The sequence below is a fragment of the Neoarthrinium moseri genome (assembly GCF_022829205.1).
Source record: "Neoarthrinium moseri strain CBS 164.80 chromosome Unknown scaffold25_Wmoseri_CBS_16480, whole genome shotgun sequence".
NCBI classification, from domain to species: Eukaryota; Fungi; Ascomycota; class Sordariomycetes; order Amphisphaeriales; family Apiosporaceae; genus Neoarthrinium; species Neoarthrinium moseri.
In genome coordinates this window covers 41,257-55,184 of record NW_026055139.1, presented here as the reverse complement: position 1 = coordinate 55,184, position 13,928 = coordinate 41,257, and the positions used below count along the sequence as shown (strand labels likewise).

The 13,928-nt window shown below is 48.8% G+C and overlaps 5 protein-coding genes across 5 annotated transcripts; 4 read left to right on the top strand and 1 right to left on the bottom strand.

Moving 5' to 3' along the window:
• Positions 1-2,094: 2,094 nt before the first annotated feature.
• Positions 2,095-4,938, top strand: JN550_006830 (uncharacterized protein; the record flags this gene model as incomplete). Its single annotated transcript, XM_049318612.1, has 2 exons — positions 2,095-3,916; positions 4,058-4,938. 2 exons carry the CDS (start codon positions 2,095-2,097, stop codon positions 4,936-4,938), a joined length of 2,703 nt encoding a protein of 900 aa, XP_049171065.1.
• A 463-nt stretch (positions 4,939-5,401) lies between these two features.
• JN550_006829 (uncharacterized protein) lies at positions 5,402-5,893 on the top strand (the record flags this gene model as incomplete). Its single annotated transcript, XM_049318611.1, has 1 exon — positions 5,402-5,893. The coding sequence occupies one exon, from the start codon at positions 5,402-5,404 to the stop codon at positions 5,891-5,893; it is 492 nt and encodes a 163-aa protein (XP_049171064.1).
• A 1,639-nt stretch (positions 5,894-7,532) lies between these two features.
• Positions 7,533-9,399, top strand: JN550_006828 (uncharacterized protein; the record flags this gene model as incomplete). Its single annotated transcript, XM_049318610.1, has 6 exons — positions 7,533-7,607; positions 7,664-7,811; positions 7,878-8,095; positions 8,320-8,930; positions 9,016-9,092; positions 9,224-9,399. 6 exons carry the CDS (start codon positions 7,533-7,535, stop codon positions 9,397-9,399), a joined length of 1,305 nt encoding a protein of 434 aa, XP_049171063.1.
• A 457-nt stretch (positions 9,400-9,856) lies between these two features.
• JN550_006827 (uncharacterized protein) lies at positions 9,857-11,720 on the bottom strand (the record flags this gene model as incomplete). Its single annotated transcript, XM_049318609.1, has 7 exons — positions 9,857-10,061; positions 10,123-10,277; positions 10,340-10,601; positions 10,660-10,892; positions 10,951-11,074; positions 11,132-11,486; positions 11,663-11,720. The coding sequence occupies 7 exons, from the start codon at positions 11,718-11,720 to the stop codon at positions 9,857-9,859; spliced, it is 1,392 nt and encodes a 463-aa protein (XP_049171062.1).
• Positions 11,721-11,995: 275 nt separating this feature from the next.
• On the top strand, positions 11,996-13,340 carry JN550_006826 (uncharacterized protein; the record flags this gene model as incomplete). Its single annotated transcript, XM_049318608.1, has 3 exons — positions 11,996-12,232; positions 12,286-12,991; positions 13,042-13,340. 3 exons carry the CDS (start codon positions 11,996-11,998, stop codon positions 13,338-13,340), a joined length of 1,242 nt encoding a protein of 413 aa, XP_049171061.1.
• Between the last annotated feature and the right edge of the window lie 588 nt (positions 13,341-13,928).

The following is a 13,928-nucleotide window of genomic DNA, read 5'->3' as shown; positions in this document are numbered from 1 at the left end:
ATTGCCTGGACCGGATGCACATTATGATTGTATGGCTAACTCAAAATCAAGGGGTTTAGCGCCCACCAAGCGAAGTACGTGCACTTCCATAATCAGTAGTCCTTCCGGACTTGTCCGCGTCAACTGCGGGTGCGCTAGGCCGTGATCCGCTGACTACATATACTTGCTCACTTAATTATCCTTCGGGCCGCACTGACCTGCGAGACTTGATTGGCTCGTCTTTTAGCCAGTGAGAAATTAGCATAGTAAGGAAATGATGCGATCTGCAGGGAGGATTACACACAACCGATTTCATGAGTCGTTGAAGATTTGGTTCGCAGGATGGGCGGCCGCTCTCCGCGGTGCTCGCAACATGCAACGGGCTTAGCGTTGCGGGCGATAAGATCTAGATCCAAGTGGCGGTGCTCCTCTTTGCGTATTGGCTGTGATTTCTCTTGGTATGCAATGACTGCATTGTATTACTCAATATTTAAGGATCAGTGTTTTCATTCGATATACGAATGAGTACTATTTCCCACAGTTTCAACCAGGAAATGTAACGTTGACGACGAAGACACGGCTTTGCTTTCCAAGCATTGTGATTTGTTCTTGTCTCCTCAAGTTGATTCAAATAAGTCTTACCCGGTCCTCCCGATTGACACCATCCATTGTCAGCCCGTATATGGTGGCAAATAAGAATTTCAGTTCACTGCATGGGGCGGCTTAGAATGGCAAATACACCATTTGGAATTTGGGGCTCGTCTGATTGGATGGTCTCGGATGCTCTTCGGATAGTGCTTTGGATATCACCAGTCGAGATGGCAAGTTAGCGATACAAGCACGCTCTCAACTGAGAACTGGAGGCCGCGTCACTGGTACTCAAGAGTTCAGTAGCATTTTACAGATACTGAATCAAATTGCCTCAGCTTCGCAATCTGAGACAGAGCTTTGCTTTCCCCAGCCGTAAGATTTTTTGCGCTTGCGTCAGCACCATTCGCAATATGCGTCTTACAAGGTACCATTGGCGCTGATTTGTGAGGAGATCTATGAAAGTTCATCACTAGGACTCAACACTGACGAATCGTTTCAATTCCGAGCTACGCCGGTGGCACAACTGTCATTATTTCTGCTTGTCACTTGTGCTGTGTTCTTACAGTGCAAAACTTTGGAAGTCCAACAAAACGTTTTCTTAACTCCTGTCGAGGTATTAGATATTTGTATCGATATCTGCAAATTCCCGCTCCTGTCTGTCTCCTGTTAGTATCGTAATAAGCATATACAACCTCAAATGCTGACCCGTAGAGGCTTTTTCAACTAGTAGAAATTTCAACCAGAAGAGCATAGGTGCATATCAGGACCTTCCAGTGGGCTCAAGTGTTGTCACATCACATCGCAAAGACCGAGACGGGTTAGTTCCTTCCCGGGTCAATATATTTGTATAGCCTTGTGCAATACCTTTAAGCACATTTCATAGGTCTGAGTATCAGATCATAAGTGCGCGATAAACTTATCACGCAACCTCGGCTATTTTAAATCCGTGCAGGCTTTTATCCATGCACCTGCCTCTACTGTTGATGTGATGAGTAGCTTGGCTTGCATCCTGAGTATGTCACGTGATAGAGCACGAAAAAGGAGAAACTATTGTGGCTGAATTTTGACTGTGGCTCAGCTTTACCAATATTCAATAACGGCCAAGTCTGCGTCAACACCACTATGCAGGTACAAGCTGTAACTGAAAGGTCATGCCATGTATATCGCACTTGCTCGAGGCTATGGCAGCCATTCAATGTGTCGCCGGTGTCGTTGGCTCTGGCTGCCGCATGAGTCACTAGAAAGGATTCCCTTGGCGCGGGATGGCGATCATATCATGCTGTTCTTCAAGGATTCTAACGCCTGGCTGCCTGGAGACTATTGCTGCCTACCATCAGCTTTGATCACATATATATTTCCATAAAAAGTTTGAATGCTTAATTTTATTCATCTTGAGTTTCTTCCTTTCTATCTATCTTTATATCCATATTTCCGTCGTGTTGCCCCTTTCCTTGATTAGCTTGTGGTCTCCCTGTTATCCATCTCCGCATTGTATCACCGAGTATATCAACAATCGATTTTAAAATGGCTCGGACCAAGCAGATTGGTCGAAGCGGAAGGGGCAAAGTGACTGGCCGAGGACACAATGCCCCACGTCGGACTAAGCGCCATTACGGTGATGAAGATGGCTTCGTGGAGGCCCAGAAGAAAGCCGAGCGGCGCGAGAGAATCTTGGCAGATCGACGTCGCATCGAGGCGAAATGGCGTCCCAAGATTCCAGAGGCCAAGAAGGTCAACTTTGAAGACTTTAAAAATCATTTTCAAGAAATTGAAGAGCCGGAATACGCCATTGAAGTCCTGATGGCTGCCCCCAACCTTCAGGCACAGATCAGACGCGAACAAGGACTACGGCGCAAGGAGCACCTGACACGCATGAGGGAGAGTTGGATGTACGAGTATGGCTACCCAGCTCCTTATGTCCATCAGCCCGAAAAGGCTGCGGAGCAGAGAGCCAGGAGAGAGAAGAGAAACGATGCATCTCAGCTCTCGGGGTCGCAGATGCATCGGGTCCGTATCCAGTCGCAGCCCGTCCTGGGTCACCTGACCTCCTTACTCAATGAGTCGTTCAAACGATCTACACCGCGGACTTTTGTTCGCCCTTTCAAGGCTCTGGTATACTTCCAGCCCAAGATGAAGGCCATTCTTTCCACTCTCGAGGAGAAGTGGGGAGACGTCGAAGAGCTGGGTGATGTCTCTGGGAAAGGCACAGATTGTCCTGACGACATCGATGTTATTGAGAAGCCCAACCATTCTTCAGCTTCTATGTTGGAGGATGAGAATGGCAATGAGAACCAAACTATCGAAGATGGTGATGATGACGATGACAACAAGTCCATCCAATCAGTCGATTCAAATGCTGATGACATAGAAAATGTAATGGACGGCACGGAAGCACTGCGGGACATGCGCTGCTATGTGGAATTTGTGGACAAGGAAATCATGCCTCTATACCATCAGTTTGATGGAAATGCCGCTCCCAAGGTCAAATTTGACGACCTGTGGGCCTTGTTCCGTGTCGGGGACCTCATCTATATGCCTGCTGCGAGCGAGTCGGGTGGCCGCTATCACGAAGTGTGGCGCATCTACCGAGTAAAGACGCCTGAAGTAGATACCTCGTATCCGGAGTCTGGATGGGAGTTCTTTGCCGACGAATTCCAGGAAACAAAGTCTGACCGCTTCAAGATCTACGCTTATTACATCGACCATGACGGCACGGGCTTTGGTGCCGTGCGCCACACTTTTGAGATCGAAACCTTTCCTGGAGAACGAGCCGTGGATAGCCTTGAAGTTTTCCCCATCCGGTATTGGGAAGACCACGAGAATGTGCTCCACTCACTGAAAGCTCAGGGGAGGAGTTTCCAAAAATTCCTTGAAGCCAGCGATCGCCATCAATCATACTCTGCTTGGACACTGACTCGCAACCCGCCGAACGACTCCGAGTTTGAAGATGAAGAGGTAGGGGAGATCCTTCGAGACGAAAAGGGTGATATGATGCGGCACCCTGAGTTCGTTGAAAGCGACGTTATTGTGGATATGACCGAGGCCTACCAAAGAAACCCGGACTGGCGGCCCCAGTTCCACAGCCCATCTCTGACGAAGTCGATCCGCTGCAATGCCGAGGAGGATTCTATGGCTGTTCAGCAATGGTTTGATGGCGCACGCAACAGGCTCGCCTTCTCTAGCCCTGAGATGGTCCAAACGCTGGATGGGGTAGAGACTTGGCAGCGTCGCGAGAACCTCAATCTCGACCAGTTTCTCCGTCAAAGAGTCCGCGGAACTCGTCATTATGAGAAGGATCCGAGCGCCCTAAGCCTACGCGACGAAGATCTTGTCTTACTTCCTAAGCGTATGTTTGCCTACGCCTTGCGCGAATGACGATTTGTGCCTGTCAATATCAACTTTCTGCAGCCCATTCGACGTGAGGGAGGCGTTTTTGAGAGCTTAAGCATTCTTCAAGACTATAAAGACATTGTCCGCGGTCTTGTAGTTTCACATTTCCAAAAGAAGGTGCTTGAGCGTCGCTATGCTGAGGTGCCGACGGAGGGACCAAGCCAGGATATCATCCAGGGTAAAGGCCGAGGCTTGGTCGTTCTTTTGCATGGTGTTCCAGGGGTAGGCAAGACAGCCACCGCCGAGGCTGTGGCAGTGGAGAACCGCAAGCCCCTGTTTGTTATCACCTGCGGCGATCTTGGTTTGACGCCCTCCGAGGTCGAGACATCGTTGATCAATGTCTTCCGTCTGGCCCATTTGTGGGACTGCGTGCTCCTGCTTGACGAAGCTGACGTGTTCCTGACGCAAAGATCCAAAGACGACATGAACCGCAATGCCCTCGTTTCTGTGTTTCTGCGGGTGTTGGAGTACTACAACGGTCTTCTCTTTCTGACAACCAACCGCGTAGGCAGCATCGACGATGCCTTCAAGTCGCGCATTCACATGTCGCTGTACTATCCTCCACTTGACAAGACACAGACCCGCGATATCTTCCGTCTCAATATCACCAAGCTTCGCGAGATAGAGAGACAGCGCTGCACCATGACTGGCGATAAGCCTTTGGTCATCAAAGACGACGAGATCCTTGCATTCGCTTCAAAACACTACGAAGACAATGCGCGTTTAACAGCCTGTTGGAACGGCCGGCAAATCCGGAACGCCTTTCAAGTGGCCTCGAGCCTGGCGCATTACAAGTATCTTGGCGAACTCGAGGCTGCACGACGTTGCGGCCAGGCACCACCTGCTGGTCCTGTGTTGGATCGGTCATTGTTTGAGAAGGTTCAGATGTCAACTGTAAGCTTCGACAAGCACATGCAGGAGAGTCGTGGCTTCGACGTGGACTTGCCTTTGCGGAATGCTTTCAAAACTATGCATTGATTGTGATCTGAAACACCATTCGAATAGCCTCGGACTTGCTTCACAAAACATGAGTTGAAAATTATGATACTTATTAAGTAGCTTTCCCCAGTCTGGACTGGTAGAGTAGTGAGTAATAGATACCATACGTCCTCCGTATTTGCGCCTTTCGTACTGTCAATGGCTACTCAACTTCCATTCATAATAGTTACCTTCCGTCTCTGTGCCGCCCAGCTGCAGCAAAGTAAGCCAAACAGTACGCTAACCAGAGCGCAAACTGCGCCTTTCGTGTGTTCGCAAGATGCACCTCAGAACATTAAGACCCCGCACGCCCTTTAGTTTTCGTGCTTATCAACAGCCCCGAGACCTGGATAAATCCCGCGACCTTTGCTCTCCTTTCACTACGATTTTGCGCCAACGCTCTGTGCTTGTTTCTTCTTTTTGTCATTTCTAGCCGAAGGAAAAAGACATCACACAATCTGCCATGCCTGAAGTAAGCATTTACGACATTACCGTCGGCACCTATATTGGGGGCGTCACGGTATTGGTCAACATCCTTAGGAAGGCAACGCTGCAGCCTGATGCAGACACGTTTCCATCGGCTAGCTTGATTGAAGATATGAAACCACTCAGCTTCCAAGTGCAATCGGTTTCTAATACTGTCAGTCGTTCGCTGCAGCGCTTGTTGAAGACAGACGTTCAGTCGTGGGAAGACAACGAGACGACCATGCAGCAGCTTATCGAGCGCGCGGAGAACACTCTGGCCCTATTGAAAACCATGGACCCCAAAAGTCTCGAGGGTACAGAAGAGAACGTTTGTACGGTGGCGGGCGAAGAGATGACCGGCAAGCATTTCATTCTCGCCTTCGCGATGCCCAACCTCTTCTTCCACTTGCAGACTGCCTATGCCATTCTCCGCATGAAAGGTGTTCCGCTTGGCAAGGATGACTACCTAGGTCCCTTTCATCGTCCGTAAGGCTATGAATACCTGACGAGAGGATCGATACGATTATGTTATGTCAAGTAATCGCAACAGCGGCATAGATATTCAGAGCGATTCGAAACTGTTGCAAGTTGACGAAAGGTTACAATACACCGCGTTAGACTTGGTGTTGCTGGCTTTCTTGTACTGTAACATGGGGAATCTCTCATCTTCGCAAGGCTGGCCGACGGTCCCATTCAAGAGTTTAGATCATTGGCAGTGATAACTCTCGACGTAAATACTCGGGTCGAGAGAGAGAATGGTGTAGGGAAGCTTGCGCCACTTCATAAACCTGAAATCCATTATGCTGTTAATGGAAATACTCTGGACTTTATTGATTCCATACTCGCTAAGTGATGGGATAGCGCTGTAGTGAGGTGAACTCGGGCTTATGATGAGAATACAAAGTGGGTATGAGCTTTGTTCGTGTTCTCAAGTCGGCCTCCAAATCCTGGAGCCAAAGCTACGATTCCTGAGAGGAGGAAAACAAGCGATACGCCTTGTCCGGTATAGAGCATTGTTATACGTCTTTCCATATGCATGCTAAGCAAAATTTGTTTACTGTACCTGCGGTCTTCGATCGTTTGCTGGTATCACAAGTGCATTGACTCCGGTAATGTAACGTGAGGGAATGTTTTCCTTAGCATGGAGCATGTTTGCGGTTCAGCGACCGCTTGCCCAGTCTTGTAAGCTATTGTATATTGTAAGCTGTTTTGGAGCAATCTCGTATTTGTGTACAGCACTCAGGAAGTATAGTAGCGAATCCTCCTCTTATTGTGGTAGCCGCAATTCTTGGCAAGCCCAAGCGAGACTTTTTGGGTTTGGTGAGTGGAGCTTCCAAGCTGTGGACGGGTCGTTTTATCGGTGGGCTGTGCTCGCCATACACCATCGACTCATCTCGCCAATGGGCCATTGGACTACTGTTGAGGATTGGGGCGGAAGACAAATCATGACAACCCCTCTACACGCAGGTTAGAGACCAAGATATTAAGTAAACTACGGAGTATACGGTTCTGTAATTGAAGATTTCGTATGGAGGTGACGGTACTCGAGTCCCAATTCTCGCTGATTAAGAGGGTTGAAATGCCGAAAGCAGTAGTGTTTTGATACGAGCCAGAGATTTCTGGTTATGCGCTATAGACTGCTGGGCAGGGATTCAAGGTGAAGGACGGTCTGTCGTCGCTGTCCGATCGGGCGTGTCGGACAGTTCTACTACCCCGGAGTTCTATCGAAACGCGGGACCCCGCTTATCCACCTGTGGGCACTGTCGCGGATAGGCCCGCTTCGGCGGGTCTTGCGCTTTGTCAGCGGAAGCCAACTAACTGCCGATACTCAAGCGCGCTTCAACTGTTACATCCCACCTAGTATCACCCAGTTTGGCATGACAAATCAAGGCTGCGCCGTGCCGAAATGAATGAAAGCTCTCTGACCGTCGGTCGTGGTAGGTGGGGCCGAGCGGAGGGTCTGTCGACTTGCCGAGCGTACAACGTTCCGCACCAAGTGGCCACACCTTTAGTCAGGCTTTGCTCTCCGCTCGTCTCGAATTGGATTTAAGAGATCCCTATTGCTTTCTGCGTATGCGTGGCGTTCTGTGCAAGACGTCTTTAGTACAACTTGCTGTCTCCTGAGCAGCATGGCGGCCCTCGTCGACGTATCTCAGCCATTCTCGCTGGGCATGTTTGGCCTCGCGGTACTTTTAACATGGACTGTGAGGTCTTTGGTAGTATCAACTCAGTGAGAAATAGTCCCTAACTTTCTGCGCAGCTAGTTCGCACAATCTACTCAATCTTGAAGGATCCCCTTCGGGGTATACCAGGCCCCTTGATCTCCCGCTTCAGCAGCATCATCGAGAGATGGTATCTGATTACGGGGGATGAGATGCTTTGGATCCACAGTTTGCACTCGAAATACGGTAACTTGATCTCATCTCGAAACATTGGTCTCAACACTGAGTTTTGTTTCTGACTCCTTGTTCTAGGGCCTGTCGTGCGTATCAATCCGACAACAGTCTCTCTGGCCGACCCTGACGACGTGAGAGTCATTACGAGACCAAGTTATCCCTTGAGAAAAGCGGAGGTTTACGAGAAAATGCAGCCAGGCATCATTACAGAGAGAGATCCAAAGCTACACGCACAGAAACGGCGCAGGTTTGGACATCAGTTGAGCAACACGGAAACTGCTAAATTCGAACCATTCGTAAGAAACAAAGTCGAGCTCACGATGGATTGTATCGCTAAAAGAACGGCCCAATCCAACGGAGTTGTGAACATACTCGAGTGGTTTGTGTACATGGCTATAGATGTGGTTGCCGAGCTATCTTTTGGAGTCTCTCCGAAAGTCCTAGAACAAGGAAAGGCAAGCTAAAGACAACCCGAAACACAATGCACATAAAGTCTTTCTAATTATGGATTAACTGGCAGGTCCCGCAACTGTTTGAAGATGTCCAGGCAGGGTTGGGAGAGGTAGTCTTTTCGTCCAACTTCCCATTACTATTTCGTATCCGAAATATTTTCAGACCGACGATGTTGTCTGCCGACAATCCAGATGGCATGTTTGCGTTCGGGCGCAATAGCCTGGTGCAATACAAGAAAGAGTTAGAAACGCATGGTGAAACGAAGCCTACATTTTTCTCGAAAATCATGCTTGACCCGGATCTCCAAGGCTTGAGTATGGCACAAGTTGAACAAGAGGCAAATGAGTTCATGTTTGCTGGTAGTGATACCACGTCAACGTCCTTGGTGTACTTGGTTTGGGAGGTTATACGGAATCCCGAGGTGAAGAAGCGGGTTCTCGAAGATCTTTCTAAACTGCCTGAGGATTGGACCGATGCCGACCTACTGCAGCTGCCATACTTCACGGGTGTCATACACGAAACTCTGAGGCTATGGGGCTCGGCTGCAGGCCCGCTGCGGCGATGTGTGCCCACTAAGGCAATTGAATCGCAAGGATACGTCATCCCCCCTGGCACGGAACTGTCTCTTCAGTCGTACACACTTCATCGTTCGCCGAAAGTATTTTCTGAACCAGAACGGTAACTCTCCCCCTTCTATAACCCTTGTCCTAAGGGCTTTTTTCCCCCCTCCCTTTTGGACTAATGACTTACATCTCCTCTCAAGGTTTCTGCCTGAGCGTTGGATCAATGCGACGAAGGAGATGTGGGACACAAACTGGGCTTGGGGCTACGGTACTCGAGGTAAGTACATTACCGTGCTCCATACATCGCCCTGCATTTGTAATTTTCACTTTCCGCTTCCTTTCTCGCTTAGCACTCGAGATGCTGTACTCCGTGTTCAGTATGAGAGACTAACAGTCAACACTTCCCAGTCTGCCTCGGAATACACTTGGCAACCCAGGAGATGCGGCTAGCCGCTGCCGCCCTCTTCCGCAAGTTTCCCAATATTCGTCTGGAGGACGAAGCTTCCGCCGCACGAGATATGCGGGTCAAGAACTTCCTGGTGAACAGCCCCACAGGGAAGAAGCTGATGGTGCTAACACATTAAGCATGTGAAATATATGGCTGTTCTCACTATGAGCTCTGAAATGAGCTTCGTGTTAGACATGTTTTTGATAATTGACCCAATTCTAAGAATTTGTTCTACAAAATGAAACTCAATGGTATTTCCCAATTCTCTCGAATAATTCAGTGACATGACTATGAGTCAAACAGAGGTGGTAACTTGTGCCAACTCATTCTGAACGCCAACAAAACATTCTTTGAGCCCTCAAAACTGGAGAGAAAGACGGTGTGCCATTCCGCCGTCGATTTAGCAACATGAATGCTGCCGGACTGAATCCAACTTTTCTTTTTCTTTACATGATTTTCTTGCATGTCAACTACTTATCGCAATGCTTTGACACTAATACATTCAGCATAAAGTTGGTAGCTTTGAAGATAGCTACTCTCCAAAGTCGCTGTCTCGGAAGTCAAGTCAACAAGGCATGCTATCATCGTCGCACTTAGGCAACTGCGAAGCCCGGTACCTCTTTAGGAAAGACTCTGACCGAAAGCTTTGTGGCTTTTGGCTTGGCCAGTGCTCCCCGTTCGACTAATTCCATGTCTTCATCAGTCATTCCCTTTGTAAGCTTGAAGCTGTCGAAATTTTCCAGAAGTTTTGCAATGGTCATCTGCATATGAATCCAAGCAAGGCCCCGCCCGATGCATCTATTCAACCGGGCACACATGTTAGTCCGAAAGAGCCACTTGTCTGGTGGAATTGACTTACCCTCTCTGTCCCGCAGAGAATGGCACGAACGCTTGGTTCATCAATTCACGTCTGTCGGGTGGGGGCTCGATCCACCGCTCAGGTCGGAAAATTTCCGGTTCAGGAAACAGGTTGGGATCACGATGGATTGTATATGGTTGAGCTGCTATGATGGTCTGAAGCCAGGAAGTCTGTCAGCTGATCGTCACCGGAACACTTGATATTCGATGATTTTTACCTTTCCAGGATAAAAAACGCCTTCGATCTCGGCGCCGGATGGCGGCACAACTCGGGGCATGGCAGATGGCGCTGGCGGATATATTCGCAGTGTCTCTTTTAGTACAGCATCAAGAAAAGGCAAAGACGCCAAGTCGGTGGATTTGTAGTCTTGTGGGAGGCCTTTGAGCTCCTCTCGAAGTTTTCTTTGAACATGTGGATGCTTAACAAGCAACCAAAGGACGTAGGTCAGTGTGATTGACGAAGCTTCAGATCCAGCGATGCTGATATTATTAGCCCTAACACAAGTGAAAGTAAGGGTTTGATAAAAGAGTGCCATACATGAATCCATGTCCAGCAAGAGCGATATGCCAGCGCGTGTAAGGATCTTTCGGCTTTCCATCCTTCAAAAACGCTTCCATGAGTGTGCCTGGCTTTGGCTTTTCCTCGTTGAGGAAGGCATCGACCCGGGTCTGTGCATACTTGAACACCCTTTGCAGCCCATAATATGCATCCTTTAGTGACTGGGATGGGAGAAATGGAATGAAAGGAATAATCCATGCGAAAGTTGTTTGCTGACATTGACTGAAGTAAGTATCTGGTAGAGGGACTTAGAATTCCAAGGCGACTTACAAGCCCAATAAGCATAAAGGCGTTATTAAAATCAACCACGTACTGATGCTCTTCCCCAGATTCGAGTTGATGGAATGACTGATCGAAAGCAAGATCGCCTATAGCATCAAGCATAAGGAACTTGCTGTCTGGGTGTCAGTCGCATGTCAAACATAATTTCTAGTAAGAAACAAAAACTGACAAATAGGCAAAAAGATCCACATCCCTCTTTTCTCTCAGTACTGCCACTAATGTATCCAGAATGGGTAAGAATCGCGCCTCGTACTGCCGCAGGGCAGCTGGCGACAGCCGCGCTTGGAGGTCTTTCCTTTCTGCAACCGCTCTTTGATGGTCCGTGTAGTTGAACAGCCCTGAGTATTTCGGACCGATGCCAGGCTGAATGGTTGCATAGAAGTCACTCTTCAAGAATGCTCTGCATCTCTTGACGTAGATCTGAGAAAACGTTTCGGGCGATGCTATGGAAAGGTGATTTGGTCCTATGCGGATGACAGGACCGTGTTGCTCGTGCAACCTCTGGACTTCCCTAAACTTGTCACCTAGGCTTTTATTTAGACGGGCCAGGTAACAGTGAAGGGACACGGGGCGGTAATACACTTAATAGTATGATAAACCTCCCACCAAGTACTGAGTGCTGCAATCCTGGGCCCAGGGAATTTTTTCAATGGCGAGAAGAGCAGATTCCTCGCTGAGGTCCAAGCAATCATCAGTATACCTAAGGAGAAAACTGCCAAGAGCGTCTGCCCAAAGGTCAACGCTGCCAATCGCTCCATGATAACTCGAGCTGTTTGAATAAAACCAAGTCTTCTGGAAGAAAAGTGTTATCCTAGACTAGAGTTTCGAGCTACGCTGTGCCAACACTAACTTATAAAACCAGGGGAGTTTCCGATCCTTGCTTCGTAGTCGGCCCCGCCTCCACATCCGTCTTCACCCCACATCAGCCCTCATTCGATAACATCCGTATCATCCGTCTCCTCAATACTTATAAACTTTGGACTATTGTTAATAGGGGACCAAGCGTCTGCAACTCTACAGCGTACCACAAAACATGGGTAACATGCCAAATAGACTTCAAGTTATCATCTGTGGAGGGGGCATCGCTGGACTGGCAACTGCATTGTTGCTTCGCGAAGACCACGATATCCTTGTGCTTGAGGCTTCAGCATCAAATCGCGAGATCGGGGCCGCCATTACACTCTCGATGAATGCCAGCAGGCTTTTGCTGTCGAGTTTCAGTCGAGCAGGACTTGACCCCAGCCTAGCACGCTATGTTGAAGCCGATAAGGTGCATCCCCTTGTTAGTCAGCTGACGCAATCAAAACACTAACATAGTCCTAGTTTCAGGAATTGGACTGGAAAACCTTGGCTGTCCGCAAAGAGATACCAAATGCACCTCTCGTTGAGAAGTATCAGGCTCCGTGGTGGTACTTTTCGCGGAAAGACATCCATGATGAGTTAAAGCGCGCTGCTCTTTCACCGGACGGGCTCGGAAAGCCAGCTAGGCTGGAACTCGGAGCCAAGGTCGAACGAGTAGATGTCTCTACTAGGACCGTCTATCTTCAAGATGGGCGAGATTTCAAAGGGGATGTCATTGTTGGTGCCGACGGCATTCGCACAATGACTGGAGCTTCTGTCTTCGGGCCGCTTCCGTCCATCTCCCACGGGTTCTCAGCGTACAGATTCGTGATCCCAAGCAAAGAGTTGCGCAGCGATCCACAGACGGCTAGTATTGTCGACTGCGCTAAAGTTCTCATGATCATGCATCCCGAGCGCCGGATTGTGATCTATCCTTGTTCAAGTTGGGAGACCATGAATTTTGTATGCATATTCCCCGACGACTTGGACAGGCGCCATCAATGGGATGCGAGTGTCTCATTGCGAGAGATGGTGAAGGAATTTGAGGACTTCCACCCAGCCGTCGTCAAAATGCTCTCCATGGCACAAGAAACCGGATTGTGGCAATTGCGAGACCGCGACCCCTTACCCACGCTTGTCAGAGGTCGTTTCTGCCTTATTGGTGACGCTGCTCATGCAATGGGACCACGTAAGTGTATCCTCGAGAATTTTGGATAGCACTGCTCTAACATACTGCAGATCAAGGCCAAGGAGCATGCCAAGCTCTAGAAGATGCTGAGGCTCTTCGAAGTGTGCTGAAAGGTGCAGTCATCGAGGACGTAGAAGAAAGGCTGCAGATTTACGACGAGCTACGAGTGCCACGCGTCCGAAAAGTCATCGAGAACACTCGAGCAATGGCCCCAAGAAGGGCGGGTGACGGCAAGCCACAGACTGATGCTGCATTTTCAGCAGAGATGTCCGATTATCATTGGAGTTATGATATAGCCAAGGAGGCTGCTGCAGCCATGAACCGGCATGGAAATTTGGTAACGCCATAAATGAAGAAATGACCCAAGAGACAGACTTGAAATGATAGAATGTTGGATTTAAGTGGCTGTAGTGAATTACTTCACTTTGCTTGGTTGCTAGCATGAATGATCAAGCCACTTATGTCTTCCTTCGTCTACGATGGTAGCCTGCGGTAGCGAGACTATGTGAAACTTTCGAAGCTGTCTGCTCGCGGACGAAGTCGAAAGGGACATGTAGTTGGCCTATGTGATAATCGTGCACGGTTTCAGCATAATCCTGTAAGCAGATGGTTTCATAACGTGCCAAAGCTTGGAGTTTCTTGCTCCGAATCCCGTAGATTGAGAAAGCTTTTCTTTGACACTTCTTCTGTGTGATCATTGCTTCATGGTGCCGTGGGTCATTGATTTTGGGGAGTTTCTACCAAGTCCCTGACTCTCTACTTCCTGGCGAGCTTTCCTTTGACACCGAAGCTCTCTATGGAAGGCATCAGATCACAACGCACACCCTTAGTTTGAATCATGCACCGCGCTCTCGATAACCACTCGTATAGCTCTAGTGATTTACACACTTTTAATATTCAAGACCCATTTGTGTCATATAAGAGATGGGCATAGAAG